General features: G+C 52.5%; 1 protein-coding gene across 3 annotated transcripts in view; it reads right to left on the reverse strand.

The window, feature by feature from the left end:
• Positions 1–2,256: 2,256 nt before the first annotated feature.
• The window catches only part of ST3GAL4 (ST3 beta-galactoside alpha-2,3-sialyltransferase 4), a 59,865-nt gene continuing 42,606 nt past the window's right edge, over positions 2,257–19,515 (reverse strand). For all 3 annotated transcript variants that reach the window (XM_003253382.4, XM_030828767.1, XM_030828768.1), the window contains exons 2-11: positions 10,655–10,730; positions 10,268–10,352; positions 9,803–9,883; positions 9,477–9,574; positions 9,192–9,252; positions 8,649–8,744; positions 8,347–8,536; positions 7,453–7,596; positions 3,243–3,386; positions 2,257–2,931 (exon numbers count right to left, since the gene is read on the reverse strand). In XM_003253382.4, coding sequence (XP_003253430.2) covers positions 2,845–2,931; positions 3,243–3,386; positions 7,453–7,596; positions 8,347–8,536; positions 8,649–8,744; positions 9,192–9,252; positions 9,477–9,574; positions 9,803–9,883; positions 10,268–10,352; positions 10,655–10,670 — 1,002 coding nt within the window. In that variant the 5' untranslated portion in view covers positions 10,671–10,730 and the 3' untranslated portion in view covers positions 2,257–2,844. The remainder of the gene's footprint in view (positions 2,932–3,242; positions 3,387–7,452; positions 7,597–8,346; positions 8,537–8,648; positions 8,745–9,191; positions 9,253–9,476; positions 9,575–9,802; positions 9,884–10,267; positions 10,353–10,654; positions 10,731–19,515) is intronic.

Consider the following 19,515-nt stretch of genomic DNA (forward strand, 5'->3'; position numbering starts at 1 on the left):
CTTGAGCCGCTTGCCAGGGAGGGGCCGGCCTCGCCTGAGGCGGGGCGCCGGGGCCAGCATCCCGAAAAGCGCGGGGAGGAGGCCGGCAACCTGGACGAAGCGCGGCGGGCCCTGCGAGACTCCGGGCGGGTTCCCACGGCCGCGAGGGTCGGCGCGGCGCCCGTGCGGACAACGCCTGCACTGCCCTGCCGCCAGGGCGGGGCGATCTGCATCAGTAGCTCCTCCCTCCCCTGCCCTCCGGGGAGGAAACTGCGCGTGCGCCTAATTAACGCCGCTCGAGGACACCGGGGTTTAGCGCAGGCTTTACACGCAGACCGTAGTCAAGAGGCCCGTGCGATGTTCCTGCTGTCCCCAGCAGCCTGGGTGAGACCCAGGAATCTCTATTCCCAAGTCTCCCTAGGTAATTCTGAGATAAGTGGTTCTCCTTAGCTGGACCCACCCTTTTGTTGCAGAGAGATGACTGGCCCACGTTCTTACAGAATAAAGCGACAGAGGCTGGTGGAGAACCCAGATCCCCTGACTTGCCCTCAAGCACGTGCCCTACTGTGCTCTTTCCCTTCCTCATTTCCAGGGCATGGTTTAATCAGTCCCAGGCAGGCTGGCAGGCAGTTCATTCCCGTTGGTTGGGCTAATTGAAGACTGAAAGTCCCTTTCCCAGAAAACCAAAGAACCCCATCCAACAGCCCCACATCAAAGCTCCATTCTCAGCTCCGACTCTTGGCCAGTATTGCCTCAATCTGCGTAGGATGTTGGGCACCCTGGAGAAAGCTATCCCCACCCCCCAAGCAAACAATGGCCTATTTGGGTATACACACACCCCGCATTCAGTCTTCTCCGTATGTGAGCAGGAAGGACTGTCTGCACACAGAATCACAAACAACCCACCAAGAATGTAAAATGCTCCCATGTCTACATGTGTGCGTGTGTGGAGTTTAGAGGGGTCTGACCCACCCCTGTGTGCTGGATTCTGGCTTGAGTTTAGGCACGTTCAGTAACAGGCAGTGGCCTCAGTCCAGGCCAGCTGGATCATGTATGCAGACAGCCATTCTCAATGGCCCCGGATGGGAAAACGGACACTCCCTTGCATCTCCACATGAGCGGCAGCTGGGGACGCATCGGGGTGAGCAGAGTTGAGATCCCCACACACTCACAACCCCTGCTGTCTGCAAGCTCCCTCCCCAGGACACAGCCTTCAAGACAAAGTAAAGTTTGCCCGTGTAGAGGGAAGCGGGTTTGGGGCTGCAGATGCTGGGGCTCTACTCGCTGTCAGAACCCCCCTGTCCCCTAGCAAAGCAGCCAGGCTGCTGAGAGAGCAGGCCTTCTGTTCCCTGGGAGGGTCCTTGGGGCCATTCTGGGGGATGAGGTGGGTGTCCGCAAGGCCACTCCCACACTCTGTGGAGAACCATGTCATCTTCCTGTTCCTCCCAAACTGCTGCCCCTCTTTATCTGTCCTGTCCCAGCCTGGCTTGTCTCAAAACCTCAAGGCTGCAACTCTTTCCGAGAAAGCCAGGAATACAGCTGCCAGTTCCATTCCCCAAGCGGGGAGTTCCAACTCTCCCTCCTGGCTCCAGATGTAAAGGAACAGCTGTGGGGTGGCAGGAAGCCCAGTTGGCAGCTAAGCAGGATCTGGGAAGATGGAGAACGAAGGCGGGAGAGACAGGCAAACGGCAGGATTGTTACGATTCTAAAGACCTAGGAAAGAAACCGTTTCATCTCCTGGCCCGGCAACTGGCTGATAGGCCTTGCCAAATCCCTTCAACGCTGCCCTCCACGCCTGCCCACCCCATCCTGGCAGCCTGCGCTGCTGGCAAGACCCTCCATAAACTCCATTTTCTGGTTCCCACTTAATCTGAGAAGGGAAACTTGGCTTTCTTTGTCTGACCCCACCCCTGTCCTTAAAACACATACCTCCCAAGCATGAGATTTGGGTAACTGAAGAATGGTGGGGAAGAGAGGAAGGAAGGTGAGAGAGGACTCTGGCACTCTCATCTGGCATCCTCCAGCCCCTCCCTTCTCTGGGCAGTAACCCAGGATGCCGGGTGTCAGGGTGGGTGTCCGCAGACAGGGCTGCTGTGAGCACCACTCACTCTCCTGCTGTGCCAGGGCGATAATGCATGACCGGGCACCCAACACTGGACTCAATAAGTAATTATTTCCTGAGTGACCATGCCCTGCTCTGGTCTAACAAGCCTGCCCACTGCCACACCCCGTCCCATGCCTTCCCCCACCTGAAAGGACACAGGACATCACAACTGCTTCCGTTTTAGGAAAAATAGTTTAATGGTAGGTTTGTAACCTCTTTTCTAGATGAGGTCCCCTTCTCGGTGGAACCCCCACACCAGTGCTCTTCCCATGCCTGCTGGGAGGTAGCAGCCCCTCTCTGGAGGGCACCCACCCATTCCCAATGCCCCTGCCCTCCTGGGAGGCCAGTGCCGTGTCTAGGCCTTGGTGGGGCCATCACTGTAGGTTTTTATAAAAAGTGGGCAGAATACTCTACTGGCCTCCTTCCTGGATGCGTGGGACCAGCCCACAGCACCTTCCTACCCCTTAATTAAATAGCCCATTAAATAATCTCTTGGTGCTGGCAGAGAGGGGGTGCCACAGCAACGAGCCCCCTGCCCTGGCCGGGCTCCCATGGCTCCAGCGCCCCCACCCTGACTGGATCTCAGCTCCATAAGAGCAGCCAGGGGCATGGCCTCATCTCAGACGTGGCCAGGCCCAGAACTCCCTCCCCAAGAAGGGGTGAGTCCAAGTGGGTCATACTGGCACCAGGCACCCCCACAGCCATGGGCGGGGGTCACCCAGACAGCAGAGTAGGCAACAACCGACAGGCTACAGCCCAGGTCAGAAGGACGTGAGGTTCTTGACAGCTCCCATCTCCAGCATCCGCTTAATGGCCAGGGCCTCTTGGGAGACATTATGGCCTGACCCCTGTGGAGACAGCCAAGGAAATAAACTGAGGGACTCCCAGGGACCTCTCTGTCCCCAGGAAAGTCTCCCTGCCCCTCCCCATGGCCCCACACTTCTTGGGAGCTCCCTTCCCCAGGCTGGCTCTTGGAAGGAAGACAGCCCATGTGGGTGAACATGGAGGATGCTGGCCAGGGAGTCCAGATGCCTCGGCTCCAGTTCTGACTCCAGGAGCCACCTCTGGGTCTCAGCACTGCTCCCACTCACCCAGTGTCCCTCTGACTGTCTGCCCGTCCACCCCCTGCCCCACTGTGGCTCACAAGCCAGGCACTTACCGCCATGGACTTGAGCGTGATCTGCTCATAGTAGTGAATGGTTTGCTTCTTGTTGTAGGCATCTGGGTAGCCAAAGCCGGCAATGTGCACCAGGTCACAGAGGTGGAGGGCCAGCGTGATGGCCAACAGGCCTGTGGTGGGCTTCTGAGGAACAGGGGCAGGAGGGTGTTAGTGGGAGCCCTGCTCCTCCCACCATCATCTCTGCCAGCGCTCTGCAATGGAACTTTCTGCAGTCACGGAAACGTTCTCCATCTGCGCTGTCCAACAAGACAAGCCACGAGCTAACGAGCACGCAGATGGGGCCAGTGCAGCTGAGGAACTGAATTTATTTTATTAAATTTTAATTAATTAAATTGTAAATTTAAATCGCCACATGTGCTGGGTGCAGTAGTGCATATGCCTATAGTTCCAGCAACTCAGGAGGCTGAGGTCGGAGGACTCCTTGAGCCCAGGACTCCTGGGCTGTCGTGCACTAAGAATGCACCTGTGAAGAGCCGCTGCCCTCCAGCCTGGGCAACACAGTGAGACCCCCCCATCTCTAAAAATAAACAAATATAAATAAGTAAATAGCCACATGTGCCTAGTGGCTACCATTCTGGATGGTACAGCCCCATACATCTGGGGGAGGCCTGGGGCCTCTAGAGAGAAGACTAACAATCAGAGTGACAATCATCACCATAGCAGTTACTTTTTAAACACTATGTGCCAGATACTATGTTTAGTATTTTACCGACCTACTAGAAAGCATTATCTCATCCAGTCTCACAAAAACACCTGGAGGTAGCTATTATTATTAGCCCCATTTTACAGATGAGAAAACCAAGGCTTACAAAAGCATTAAGCAACTCATTCAAAGGAAAGGAAGTGTTCTGCCCTCCTCCTTGGAGAACCTGACCTCATTCAGAAGACCTGGGTGCTCTGACATGCACTAACTGTGCTACCCTTTATGGGGGTGGCGCTCTATTTTCTTATAGAGATGGGGTTTCACCACCTTGCCCAGGCTGATCTCGAACTCCTGGGCTCAAGCGATCCACCCACCTCTGCCTCCCAAAGCGCTGGGATTACAGGCGTGAGCAATGGTGCCTGGCCTCGCCTTTAAAGCAGGACAGCAGTACCTTTCCCATCCACCTTACTGGCTGCTCTGAGGACCTCACTTGCTCATGCCTAATTCATCCGCAGTGACAGGCAGCCGGATATTCTCACTTCTCCAGCCCCGCCTTCCTCAGCTTCAGCAACCTGCTTTGCACACAATTTCAGCTGCTCATACCCATTTGGGAGCCATTCCTGGACCTCATCAGGCCTGTCGACATGCCCAGCTTTCTCCCTCTCTCAGCTCTCCTGTCTTCTCATCTTCCACTCCCTGGCTGGGCCTTCTTTTTCCACCCTTGTTGCTTTCACCACCAGTGTGTTATCTCATCCAGTTGGGCTGAGCCACACTTCCATGGCCTTCTAGCCAGCACTGCCTGGACACAGTCTCCTTACACTCACCAAATTCCTCCTCTTCCTTGCACTCTCTCTATTAGTTAAATATGTTACCATCCCCCCTGCCGTCCAAGCTAGAAACCCAGAATTGGTCAGAAATCTCTCAATTCCACCTCAAATATATAAGGCAGAATCATAAGAGAACCCCAGTGACCCTAACCCTCATGTAATCTCCTCCCTTGCGCATGTGGGGAGCCCGTGAATATGATGCGATTACGTGACGTTACTTTTATGGCACAGTTGAACATAAAAGGAGAGGCTGTCCTGCTGAGCTTGACCTAATTACCTGAACCTTTAAATCCGGGTGTCAAGATCAGAAACGGAGGTCAGAGATTTGAAGCACAGGAAGGATCTATTGTGCCGTCGCTGGCTTAGGTGGAGGCTGTACGGCAAGAAATGTGAGCCACCTCCAAGAGCTGAGCATGGCCCCCAGTCTCCAGCTGACAACCAGCAAGGAAATGGGGACCTCAGTTCTACAATCGCAGGAACCAAATTATTTCAACCACAAGAATGAGCCTGGAAGCAAAATTTTCCCTCAAGCTTCCAGATGAGAACCACCTGGTTGACAAACTGAGTCCAGCCACACCCTGCTGTTCTGATCTACAGGACCATGAGCCAGTACATGGATATTGTTTTAGCCCGCTAAACTTGTGGTATTAGTTAGGGAGCAACAGAAAGCTAACACAGGCCAGGCGCAGTGGCTCACAGCACTTTGGGAGGCCGAGTGTAATCCCAGCACTTTGGGAGACAGAGGTGGGTAGATCACCTGAGGTCAGGAGTTCGAGACCAGCACTCCTGTGTTTTGTATTTTTGTAAAAATACAAAAATTAGCCAGGTGTGGTGGTACATGCCTGTAATCCCAGCTACTTGGGAGGCTGAGGCAGGAGAATCGCTTGAACCTGGGAGGCGGAGGTTGCAGTGAGCTGAGATCACCCCACTGCACTCCAGCCTGGGAGACAAAGAGAGACTCCGTCTCAAAAATAAACAACCAATATAATGTTGAGTCCATCTCCTCCTTTTCCCTTCCCACTGCCAGGAGCTGGGTTCAGGTCCTCGCCCTCTCTCATCTCCCTCTCCAGCCTCCTCTCCATCTGTAATCCTATGAATGGCATGAAACTCCTTGCTGCCCTTCAACGCCACTTGTACTGGAAACAGTTCAGTGCTGGAGGAGCCGCCTGCTCTGGCCAAATGGAATGCCTTTCCCCAGCTCTCTGCCTGATCCTTCCAGGCCCGGTTCCAGCACCACCTCCTCTGGGGAGCCTCCCAGACATCTCTCAGCAGATATCTGCCCCTCCTCTGAGATTCCACGGCACTGGGAACAACTCTCCATTGTGGAATTTTATCACTCCACAGTGCAACCTGCATTCTTACTCTGCTAGACTGAGGTCCCTTAGAGCAAGGAGCACAACTTCCTTGCCAAGCAAGAAGACTCGGGACCTGGCATTGAGCAGTCACAAAAGCAGCCATTCAACACAGAACATGGAATAACAGGAAATGTTCAGTAAACAATAAAATCATTTATTCAAAATCTGGCAAATATTTAAAGAGCAGGCCCTGTGTACCGATCTCCAGAATAGGTATTTTATGTCATTATTATTTTTCAAAATCCTACAACGGCCTTAAAAGGTCATTATGGATATTATCCCACCATACAGGCAAGAAAAACAAGGGTCTGAGCAGTTGACCTGCCAAGTCCCACACAGTACACAGCACAGCCAAGCGCCATACCTGTGTCTGCTGGGCCTGTCTCTCACCATCCCACACGGCCTCCCCGAGGGGCTCCAAGATATGGGTGGAAGTACTTGGGAAGCTACAAAGTGGGTTAAAGCCAACCAGCTGAAGACTACTAGGGCACTGCACTCAAAACCATAACTTGCTATGGCTGAAGGACATCAGGTTAAAAAGAAGAAGCACATAACTTGTGGTCAGACACAGTGCCTTACACCTGTAATCCCAGCATTTTGGGAGGCTGAGACACGAGGATCACTTGAGGCCAGGAGTTCAGGACCAGCCTGGGCAACACAGTGAGACCCCCCATCTCTACAAAAAAATTTAAAAATTAGCCAGGCGTGATGGTGCATACCTGTAGTCTCACAGCTACTCAGGAGGCTGAGGCAGAAGGATCACCTGAGCCTGGAAGTTCGAGGTTACAGTGGGCTATGATTGCACCACTGCACCCCATCCTGGGTGACACAGTGAGACTCTATCTTTAAAACAAAACAAAAACCCGTAACTTGCAAAACTCCCTGAGTTTTGGTTCAATTTGGTTCATTGACTCCCTGAACCAAATCATGACATGCAAGATAAACTGTTTAGCTCCAACTCTTATAACTCGTTCAGACCAGTGTTTCAAGATAAGATCACAGATGAAGTATCTAACAGTAACTCTGCATGGCTCAAGTTGTTCCACAGATCAGACCACTGACTGACAGCAGCTCCCCAGCTGACAAATTCTGACCAGCGCCTGCCAAAACCATCCTCTCACACCAGCCCCTGAACCTGATCCAGGCCATCCCCATCCCTCCCCACTTAGTAAATGCCCCTTGGTTCTCTAAAGTGTGCACTCCCCTTTGCAGCAGCAACTTTAATGACAGGTGTGTTCCTGGAGGGAAAACGCAAACTGCTGCCTCTGTAATGGGATCCTTCCACGGCTTCCTACGCCCATAGGAACATCCCTCCTACTTCCCGCCCAGGATCCCAGCCCTCAGGCCTGACTTCCCATCATCACCTGCTTAATCTTCCGTGGCTGTTGCATTGGCAGGCTCAGCAGTTTGTCAGCTGCAATCTCCATGAAGAAGGGGTTGAGAATCCGAATCTGTTTAGGGTTGACATCCCAGATGAGGGGAGGCTGTTTCCAGAAACCCTTTCGCACCTAGGAGGATGGGGTCAGAAGAGAGAGACAGAAGCGGGTGAAGCCCTGTTTCTCAAGTCCAACCCAGTGGTCCTCAGCCAGGCGAGGGGGTCCAAGTGATGGCAGAGCCCTTCAGGAGCACAAGGTGAGAGGAGAGGGAGGTGAAGTCTGTGCCAGAGATGGGAGAGCAGGAGAGGACCAGGGAAAGAGAGGAGGAAAGGCACCCCCTTGGGAGGCCAGGTGACCAGGTGTATAGAGCGGAGGGTCTAAACCATGGACCACTTCCAAGAACATCCACACAGGTAGAAGGGACTAAAGTTTCAGGCTGTCTAAACACTTGACAAAAATGCCAGATGGGACAGTTCAGCCTGTGACCGGATGGCAAAGTGACGTGGTGAACTCTTTCTGGGGACCGTCTGTTAGGACACAGGCCTCAATGCTCTAAGCTGCCCTCAACCTGGACATGGCCGCTGGAGAGTTCCTCTGCTCCTGAGTTCCTCACAGGCAGACACCTACTCGGAAAGCTTTCCTGTCGCAGACACGCCTGGAGCATGGGTGCCTGTGGCTGCTGCCACCTGACGCCTGCAGGCTTTTATACCCAGTTGCTGGGGCGGCTTATGGGAACACCGCCCTTGGAGGGCAGCCTAAGGTGCTGACTGCCGGGAGCCCAGTTCATGCTGTCCCCGCACAGGCTCTCAAGGAGTGTGAGGTCCTGACTCGGGCAGCGTCCCCACCACCAGGCCTCAGCCCCCAGTCTGTCCCCCAACTTACCCGCTTCTTATCACTCAGGATGGTCTCAATCCAGTGGAAGTCCATGGCCTTGAAAGCTACCAGGACGAGGAGTGTGTCCGGATTGTTTTCTACTTTGGGGTCGAAGTGGGCAGATTCAGGGTAGAAGAGACGCATGGTGGTCTTGGAGCCCACGTCACCCTCATAGCCAGCCACTGGGGCATTGTTCAATCTAGGGGTTGGGAGGAGGATTCCCATCACTAGAGGCCTCCTGGGCCTGTCTACAGTCCCTGGCTCGGACATCCAGTTCCCAAACAACAGTAGGAAGAGACAGTCACACACACCTGATGACCACATCGTACTTGTTGATGGCATCTCCCAGCGAGCTGTTCCGCAGCCGGTGCCCGTTCCCCACGACCACGCAGCGGCGGCACCTGAGGCTGCCATAGAAAGAGGAGCGGTCAAGCCCAGAAGTCACCCCACACTCTACTCCATGCTCGCTGCCCTGGATCTGCCTGGGCCCGTCTCAGGACCACTTCCTAGGCCCCCTCAGCCCCTGGTCCCTGTGAAGCAGGCATCACCCCATGGTCCTGCTTAGGGTCATGCTGACTTTACAGCCCTGGGCTTTAAAAGAGGAGGAGACTGCGCAGAGCACAGAAGAGGGGCAGAGGAGTGGAGGGAAGGCACAGGGGGTGTATCAATGAGAAAGCCCTGCCCCACTGTTGCAATATCCTCGAGCAGCCTCGGCCCACTCTGCACCCAGATGCCCAGGCTAGGCTACCATGGGAATTGGCTGGGATGGTGCCAGTCTATGACTGTTTCACGGTGGGGGGGGAGGGCAGGAAATAGGAGAAGGTGCCCAGACTGGAGTCGGAGTGCCACCTTACCTCTGGATGTTCTCGGGGATGGAGGAGCTGGTGATGGCTAGCACCCGGAGGAGCAGATCCTCTACAAAAAGAACCAGGCGGAGGACTGATGCGACAGCTAGCATTCTGAAGGCTGCCTGCCCTCCCTCCACTGTTCCTCAGAGCCCTGGCTGCCTTCTTCTACCCCTGACCCTGGTACCCAAGTCAGGCTCAGAACTTGGGCACTGGGGCCGTGGACGGCAGAGAATAGGAAGCAACGTGGTCAGGGTGAGCCCATGGTTCCCACAAAGCCGGGTGGGAACTTACCACTCCCCTTGGTCCCATAGGGCAGCTCATAAGCAGATGGTGTCTTGACCCAGAAATAATCCTTAAGCCGCAGGAAGATGGGCTGATCCCGGGAGTAGCTGCACAGAGGTATAAGCCGGGTGGGGATGAGAACAGAATTAATCTTGATGCCAGAAGCAGGGTTAGGCCCATGACTAATATTATAAGGCCTTCTCTTCCCTCCCTGGCTTCACCTAACCCATGTCCACCAACACAGCTGCTCTTTCCATCTACTCCCCACACTGTGAACCCCTCAATCCCAGCTCACTCCATGCCCTGCTCTACCCTCCTCACCCTTGAGTACTTACTTGCCAAAGAGCTTAGAGGCCTTGCTCTCTGCCTCACCCTGGAGGCACGGCTCCTTCTTCTCTGGAATGGGAAAATAAAAACTGGAGAGAAAAAGGACAGCAGGCAGGAGCCCCAGTCAGACCCAGGGGCCCATGTTCCAGGCAGCCTAAGCCTTCTCCCACGGCATGAAGGTCCCAAGGTGCCAGGGAGGAATCATCTCAAGTTAAGTTCCACTTGGAACCCAAGTCCTTGAGGATCCAGGTCTTCCTGCCCCTGCACTCCCTGGGTGAGGGCCCAGTGAGACATCCCAGGCCCTACCCCCATCCACCCTCATGGAAACACTCCGTACCAGTAGCTGAAGGGATGAGGTCATGAGCTGGCTCTTGGAACCTTCCTGCTCTACTAGGTCCCCCGCTCTATGATGCTCCATCCCTAAGCCCTGTCCCCGACAAGAACCACTGGAAGGACATGGAAGACCAACTCACAGTTCGATGTACCTGTCTTCCCGGGAGATGGAATACCACACCATGACGACCAGGACCAGAGCCAACATGGCCAGGAGCTTCCAGCCTGCAGGACACATGCACAGAGGAGCTAGAGGCAGAAACAGGCAGGTACAGCCCCCGTCCACCTTCCCACCTGCCCCCTTCTGAGCCCCTCCGACCCCTAACACGACAGGAGCAGTCTCTGGCCCTCTCCTGGCCTTGGCTGAGGGCTTGACCCTGATTGTACCCACTGTCCTTCAAGATGAAGAGAAGGGCCCCTGGCTCCCTGTCTGTCCCTCCACAGCCCCCAGAGGTCCCAGGATCCTGCTGAAGATGGCTTCTGGAGGCCCGTCCTCCAGGGTAGGGTAGCCCTCAGACGACACTCACGGGACTTGCTGACCATGTTTCTCAGCAGGCAGCAGGATTCCTGGGGACAGCTGTCATCCTGGCTGCCTCGGGCCACCTAGGAAATAGGAGTCACAGGTGTGTATGGTCGGCTTCACAAACTCTCCTGCCTAGACACCGGAGCAGGACACACCCACTGTCCGCCCCTCCCTTCCTCCAGAAAGCAGGAAGCTGTTCCCTGGGGCAATCATCTTGAGGGTGAGGTTTCTCATCCAGGATCCTCCTAACTCCTCTAAGGGCGGCGTCACGGATCCAGGTGAGTCCTGCCACAGAAGGGAAAACCGAGGGTCCAGCCCTCACAGACTAGGTCCCAAGCCAGGTTGGCCTACTCCAGCCTCTATGGTGTGGTTCTTCTCACCGTCCCCTTGTGCATTTTGACCCAGGAAGGGCCAGCTCCAGGAGGCAGACAGCTACCCCTGCCCACTGTTGACACGAAAGTTAAGCCAACTCATTGTGTGAGGGCTTGAGTCCTATTTTACCCAACAGAGGGTCACCTATTCTCCACCATCCAAGGCATCCCTTGGTCTGGTCACTGCCTGCCTCTCCATCATCAATCCAGCCAAACAGGTCTGCTCGGGCCAGAGGTCGGGAGTGAGGGTGGGGCTGTGACATGGTCCTCATGAGGCCTCCTTGATCCCTTCTAGACCCTGACCAAATGCAAACAGTGCTCACACCTCCCCACCCAGCCATGGGGTAAGCTCAGGGAGGGAAGGTGTTTGAATGGGGAGCACAGGGAGCCGGGAGGGTCTGGCTGGCCAAAGAGGAGTCAAGAGATGCTTCCAGTAAGGGTGAAGGCAATAAGGTGAGGACTGTGCACAGGAAGGGGTGAGCTGCTGTTCACCCCTGCACACAAGCAGAGGCTTCCTCACAAGCACCAGCTCAGCCTTGGCCACACCACAGAGTCACTGCGGAAGAAATTTCTGTGGCTTCCACAGCCACACAGAGGCACCAGATGCCAAGTGCCAGTTTCTTCCATCCACGCCATGCTTCCTGATGATCTGGATTGGAAGAGTCACTTGGACACTTCCTAAAAATACATTTCAGGGCCCTTCCCTGGAGACCACCTTGGTCAGCATGAGTATGGCCTGGGACAGGCATTTTCACAAACAGCCCATGTGAGTCCGACAGTTGATCAGGAAAGGGAGGCAAGCACTAGTGTTTCTGCACCAGTGGAAACTTTCCATGTTTTCATAGGGGCTGGGGACAGCATCTGGATGAGGCCTGGTCCATTTTACAAACCATTAACCAATGATCCTGAGCCCTGTCCTATGATGGAGTCAATGTCCTGCTCCCCAGCGGGCTCATTCCCAGGCTCCGCTCTGAACCCACAAACACCGAAGGATCAGAGTCTTGAGTCACAGGAGACAGCCAGGCAAGGACCACGGTCAGACTCCCTCAGGAGTCAGAAGCATCATCCCCAAATCCCAGAGGGGACGAAGCCTGGCCCTGTCCAGTAAAGGAAAGTGATCAGTTTGTAATCAGCAGAAGTCGCCAGGTAAAGGTGTTGTCCTCGTAACTCCCCCGACAGCTCTTCTGAAAGGGGCGTGCCTTACCTACCCGTCACCCCACAGCCATCTCTGAGTCATCCCTACACGTGGCCCTCCTCGCCTTCATAGCTTTTCCCATCTGTCATCAGCTTAATTACTTGTTTGCTTTCTGTCCGTCTCCCCAATTGGGATATAAGCTCTGTGAGGGTTGGAATTGGGTCTGTCCTGTTCGAAGCTCCAGTCACACATGTAGCACACTGCTTGGCACACAGTAGAGTACATCAGAAAGTACTTAATGCATATCAGGTTGGTTACTGTGGACGATCACACCTCTCTCTCTGCCCTGCAGTTTCCTCGCTGTCAAACTGAGAAGTCACCCTATTCCCACTGCTCAAAAAGGGCCAGATCAGTCTCATGGGCATCCCAGAGCCTTTCTTAGACAAGTGGATTCTTAGGCCTTCCAGACCTATAAAATCAGAATCTGCATTTAAACACATTACCCTGGCGATTCATATATCTGTCCGAGTTTGAGAAGCACTGGTCAAGCCTGATGTTCTTGATTATGGCTTAAGAAGAGACTCACCTGAAGTACTTAAACAATTTTTTTTTAAATGAGTATCTGGGTCCCAACACCTAGGAATTCTGGGTTAATTCATCCAGCCCAGCACTGGAATTCACTGAAGCCCACTGGGTGATTGTAAAGTGCAGCCAAGGTTGAGAACCACTGGTCTGGATGATCTGTGGGTGATCTGAAAGCACACTTCTCAAACCTTGATGTGCACACTGTGACTCAGAGGGTGCCAGATGGGGGTACAGGGCAGGCGGGGATTTGAATTCTAACCAGCTCCCTAATGGGGCCTGCTGTGTGGCTAGAACTACTCTTTGAGTTGCAGTGCTCCGAACCAGGATCCCTCCAGCTCTAACATTTCAGGACCTTACAAACTACAGCCTCTCTCCCACTCCCTGCTCCCTCTCTCCATCTTCCTGGCATGACCAGGGTGCGTTTCATCTTCTTTTCTATTCATAGGTCACAGCTTTGGCTGCACGATGCAATGACCTGAGGAGCTTAAACATACAAAGTCTAGGCCCCACTCTCCAAGATGTTTATTTAATTGGTTAGGGGTGGGGCCCAGGCATGAATAGTGAATAGTAAAACAAACCAGCACCGCACCTCCTCTGTGATTCTAAAATGCAGCCTGGGCGGGAAACACTACAAAGAGCTCATTTCACCTTTTGTAAAAGACAATTACACAGGTATCCTCCAGGGCTGCCCTCCAGGGAAAAACCTTTGGCGTCAGAGGTGAGCAGCGTCAGAGGTGAGCAGCACTAACCAGTCTTAAACAACAAGACAATTAGCCCTTCTTTGACCTCTTCCCGAGTAAAGTTCTACATTTTCTGGTCTTCATTCCAAAACAGCGTCAGTGTTGCGCTAAGCAAACTGGGCGAGTCCTAGGGCTTGCTCTGCTATACCCAATCTCGAATTTCACGAGCCCGCACCCTCCCCTTGTGGGGCTGAGGGTGAGGATTGCTCAGTGGCCCCAGGCATTCCAGAGCTTCCGGGGCTGGCTGCTGCCTCAACATGGCACCTTCTCGCAGCAGCTACCCCACATTGCTGGTCTAGCTCTGAGCATAAAGGGCAGGAGAAAAACCACAGTAGAGTACCTGGGTGGGAAAGCAGGCATCGAATCCACTCACGTCCAAGGGGACCAGCCTCTCACCAAGAGGCCAGCCAGCTCACCCAACCTGCTGGGCAAAGGTGCCCCCGGGTAGGAAGGCAATCTGCTCTTCTTGGTGCTCTGCCAGGAACCAAGATGTCCCTGGCCAAAGGGAGCTGGTCAGTTCTGCCACAGAACTTGCCCAAGGGCAGAACTGGGGGACAAGGTGAAGAAATAAGGCCCAGTGGAGGCAGAAACCATGCCTCCTTGCTGCCCCAGCATTCACAGCCTAACACACAGTGAGTACTCAGCAAGTACCCGCCAAACCAAGAGGGGCAGAACTAGATATGCCCCCAGGGGCACAGTATGGTGCCCAGCCCCTCAGAGCCCCTGGACCCATAAAAGTGATATGGCTTAATGTTCTGGGGAAGGGGTCTGGGAAGACCAGAGGAGCAGAAGCTCACGGTTTACTTGCTGGTTCTGTGATCATAAGCAACCACTTACTGTCCTCATTTCTTTTTTTTTTTTTTTTCCAGACAGAGTCTTGCTCTGTCGCCCAGGCTGGAGTGCAGTGGTGCCATCAGCTTACGGCAACCTCCGCCTCCCAGGTTCAAGTGATTCTCATGCCTCAGCCTCTTGAGTAGCTGGGACTACAGGCATGTGTCACCACGCCCAGCTAATTTTTGTATTTTTAGTAGAAATGGGGTTTCTCCATGTTGCCCAGGCTGGTCTCGAACTCCTGGCCTCAAGCGATCCACCCACCTTGGCATCCCAAAGTGCTGGGATTGAAGGTGTGAGCCACCGCGCCTGGCCATCACTGTCCTCAGTTCTGTAGGGAAAACCTGGAGCCCCTGTCTGCCTGCTGTCTACCTCTAGACTCTCCTACCTCCCCTCTTCCCCGCAAATCCTTCCATCTAGACACCAGATCCACCTCACCTTCCCAGAATACTTTCTAATGACTCCTCTTTGCCCTGGGTCTCCCACCTCTCTTTCTCTATTCTCTGACTTATAAACATGCTCAAGTCTCCTCTTCCTAAAAAAAACAGCAAACCTCTCTCTGCTCTATCTCCTCAAGCTCCCCCGCATCTCCCTCGTTCCCTCAGTGATCAAACTTCTTCACCTGTACTACACCCCTCACTTCCTACTCTATCCTCCCACCCCTACGCCACTCCCTCCACCCTTGTTTTTATTCTGAAATTGCTCTTGCTGAGGCCAGTGACCTTCTAATTGCCAAACCTAAGAAAGGTCTATTGTCAGTCTTCACTGCGCTTGGAGGCCTTTGATGCCATAGGCCATGCCTCCTCCTTGGCTTCTAGGTCAAGGTCAAGATTTCCTTCAGGTTTTCCTCCTGCCTCTGGGACAGTAGGCTGTGCTACCAGGGCCCACCTTTTTCTTCTTTTTTTTTTTTTTCTGAGAGGGGGTCTCTCTCTGTCACCCAGGCTGGAGTGAAGTGGCACGAACCCACTGGAACCTCCGCCTTGTAGGTTCAAGTGATTCTTGTGCCTCCTGAGTAGCTGGGATACAGGCACCCACCACCATGTCTGGCTAATTTTTGTATTTTTAGTAGAGATGGGGTTTCACCATGTTGGCCAAGCTGGTCTCAAACTCCTGACCTCAAGTGATCCGCCCACCTCAACCTGCCAAAGTGCTGGGATTACAGGCGTGAGCCACCGAGGGTCCACCCTTTAAATGCTGGCATTCTCGGGGGCGCTGTCCTTGAACCTCCACTTCTCCCCTGCCACACATTTTCACGGGACAAGTTCACTCGTTTTCAGAGGTTTAACTACTGTTCATACACTGATGATTTGAGCTCTGTATTTTCAGCGCTAATTTCCACACTCCATTCTAGTATTTCTAATTTTCTAGCTGGATGATCTTAAATTCCTCAAATGGAAGAAGATGTTCAAAGCTGGACTCTCTCCTCGCTCCCAACCCCCATATTATCAACCCAGTTTCCCGACACCTTCCTCTTTCATCCCCTGTGGTTACTAAATATTATCAGTTCTACCCCCATTTGCTCATATTCTAGCAAATGCTTGCAAAGCTCCTTACCACAGCCTGGCATCATAGGTGAAACTAGGGATGTCAGATTTTACAAAACTCAGCCCCAGTGTGAAGGTCACATTGTCTAGACTCTCAGAAATACTTCAGAGTGCAGCCCTCCAGCTCCTCTTCCAGAGCCGCAGCCTGGTTCCAGATCCCACCCCAAGTTACAGGCTTCCTAACTGGTCTCTTCACCACAAGTGTTTCCTCACTCATGCCCCTTCTGCGAAACTGCCAACATGGTATCCTTCCAAGAAATGATACGGATCAAACCACCCTCTCGCTTCAATCACTCCGCATTCCTTACATGAAGCCAAGGTTCCTTAGCAGGTAACCAGGCCCCTTCAGTCTGCGGCCACGAGAACTGCAAACGCATCTCTTACCCTCCTCCCAAGCACACTAAGGGAGCCACCTTTTCCCTCCCACTGTGGCTGCCACATCCCTTTTCCATCTTTATTAAGGTGCCTGCTATGGTTTGAATGTGTCCCCCGAAGTCCAAGTGCTGCAACTTGATCCCCAGTGCAACAGTGTAAGCAGGGCCTAATAAAAGGTGTTTAGATCATGGGGCTCTGCTCTCATGGATGGGTTAATGCCATTATTGTGGAACTGGGTTCCTTAAAAAAGGCCAGTTAGGTCCCCTCTTGATCTGTCTTGCCATTCCACTTTCCACCATGGAATGATGCAGCAAGAGGGCCCTTGCCAGAGCAGCCCCTTGATCTTGGACTTCCCAGCCTCCAGAACCATGAGCCAAATAAAATTCTATTCATTATAATATACACAATCTGTGGTATTCTGTTACAGCAGCACAAAATGGACTAAGACAGAAAATTGGTGCCAAGAAGTGGAGAGGGGAGAGGAAAGCAGGGGAGGGGAGGGAAAGGAAGAAAGAGAGAGCAGAGAGAAAGGAAGGAAGGGAGGGAGGGAGGGAGGGGAGGGAGGAGGCAGGCAGGCAATAAAGAGGGATTAGAAGATCTGTAGGGAAAGTCTGAAACTTCTTAGACTAAGTGGTTGTGATCAGAATGGTGGTAGAAATACGGATGGTAAAAGCCATTCTGATGAGGTCTCAGATATATCTGAAGATTAAGGTACTGGAAACTGGCAGAACAGTCATCCTTGTTACAAAGCAGCAAAGAATGTGGCTACATTGTATCCAGGCCCTCAAACTGTATAGCAGGCAGAACTTAAGAGTGACAAACTAGGCTATTTGGTGGAAGAAATATCTAAGCAGCAAAGCATTTTGGTTGCTGTATGACTTATTTTAACTGTATACTGTAAAACTTGAGAAGAAATAAAGAAAAGCAGGGTTGGGCGCAATAGCTCACGTCTGTAATCCCAGCACTTTGGGAGGCTGAGGCGGGTGGATCATTTGAGGTCAGGAGTTCGAGACCAACCTGGCTGACATGATGAAACCCCATCTCTACTAAAAATACAAAAAAATTGTGGGTGTCGTGGCACACACCTGATATCCCAGCTGATATCCCAGCTATTAGGGAGGCTAAGGCAGGAGAATGGTTTGAACCTGGGAGACAGAAGTTGCAGTAAGCTGAGATGGTGCCACTGAACTCCAGCCTGGGCAACAGAGTGAGACTCCATCTCAAAAAAAAAAAAGAAAGAAAAGAAAAGAAAGATTTATAACGAAAAACGAAACAGAACTTAGAGACTGGAAGGATTCTGAGACTGGCCCTGTAGTAGAGAATGAAAGAACTTTCAGGAGAGGAAAGCAAGGGTACAGGCATGTTACCATTTGATAGTTTGATAAGAATATTAGTATGGACCACTTGATAAGGAGATTAGTATGGGCCAGAGCCACTGTTTGATAAGGAGATTAGTACGATAAGAATGAAGCCAGAGGCTATTCATCAAGAAAATGAGAAGGATCCCAAAGGCACTGCAGAGATGACCTGTGATCACAGCTCACTGCCAAAATCTGAGGGAAGGAACTATGTCAAAAGCCAGGTCTTGGGAGCCCTCAGGACCTGTGGCTCACTGTCCAGGGCCACCTGAAGTCTCTGCTCCCACATTTGGGCACAGTGCTCCTCCGCCTCCCCAGCCATGGCTCAAATGGGCCCAGGTGCAGCTTGACCTACCACTCTAGAAGGTGCAAGTGGTGAGTCCTGGTGGTGTCCCACATGGTCCTAATGCCACCAGAGTACAGAATGCAGGGGCTATGGGCCTGGCTCCCTCCAGCTAGATTTCAAAGGACATTTCGGACAGCCTCGGGACCCAGGCAGACACTGGTTGCAGGGGCAGAGCCACCACCAGGGAGCCCCCTGTAGGGCAATGTCAGCAGAATTGTGGAGTCAGAGCTGCTCAGAGTCCCCAGGAAGCCTAGTGGAGCTGTGGGAGTAAGGCCGTCCTGACACCCCAGAACTGCAGAGCTACCAGTGTGCAACAGCAACCTGGGGGAGCTGCAGGCACGAGACACCAACCCGTGGGAGCTGCTGCATGGAATGAGCCCAGCAAAGCCATGGAAGCAGGGCTGCCGGAGGCCTTGGGGGCCCAGGTCCCTACCCGAGTGTGTCTGGAAGGCAGGACATGGAGTCAAAGATGATTATTGTCAAGTCGGGATTTAGTATTGTTCCCCCTGCTGGGTTTTGGAGCTGTTCGGACCAGTTGCCCCTTTCTTCTTGCCTATTTCTCCCTTTTGGAATGGAATATCTGTCCTATGCCTGTCCCATCACTGTACTTTGGAAGTAGACAACTTCCTTGATTTCACAGCCCATGACTGGAGGGGAATTTGATTCAGGATGAACCATGCCTTGAGTTTTACCCATAGCTGACTTAGATGAGACTGTGGACTTTGGACTTTTAATGTGGTGCTGAAACAAATTAAGAATTTGGGATTATAGGTAAGAAGCAAATGTATTCTACATGTGACAAGGACATACATTTTGGGGACTGGGGCAGAATGCTATGGTTTGAATGTGTAAAGTTCATGTGCTAGAAACTTGATCCTAAATGTTAACAGTGTTGTGAGATGGGGTCTCATAAGAGTAGGCCATGAGGGCTCTGTTCTCATGAATGGGTTAAGGGGCTCTGTTCTCATTAATGGATTAATGCCATTATTACAGGAGTGGGTTCCTTATAAAAGGACAATTAGGCCCCTTCCTGCTCTCTCTCTCCACCTTGCCCTTCTTCCATCCACCATGAGATGATGCAGCAAGAAGACCCTCACCAGATGTGGCCTCTAGATCTTGGACATCCCAGCCTCCAGAACTGTGAGCCAAATAAACTTCTGCACCTTATAAATTACGTACTTGGTGGTAACAGCAGCACAAAACAGACTAAGATAACACCCTAACCCTCCACATCCCGCTCGCTGGGACCATCTCACTCTGGTAATATCTGGCTGAAATGGTTCCTCTCCTATGAAGTCTTGACTTACACTTCCAAATGACTGATGTTTTGGTTCCCATGAAACATTGTTTATCCCTTAATTTCAGCACTTAGAGGTAACAAAATTTTATATTATACGAGGTTTTCATGTCTTGCCCACTATCCTGTGACCTCTGAGATTGGAGACATTTTTATACCAAGAGCCCACCAGAGTTAAGTGTACTGTAGAATATGCTTTATGGTACAATGTAATTTTGTGTTATATAATTCTGTGCTTTCCTAGCTTGCCTAAGTGACCTCTGTGGTCAGGAACTTCTTTGTA

Source organism: Nomascus leucogenys, chromosome 15, assembly GCF_006542625.1.
Source record: "Nomascus leucogenys isolate Asia chromosome 15, Asia_NLE_v1, whole genome shotgun sequence".
Lineage (NCBI taxonomy): Eukaryota > Metazoa > Chordata > Mammalia > Primates > Hylobatidae > Nomascus > Nomascus leucogenys.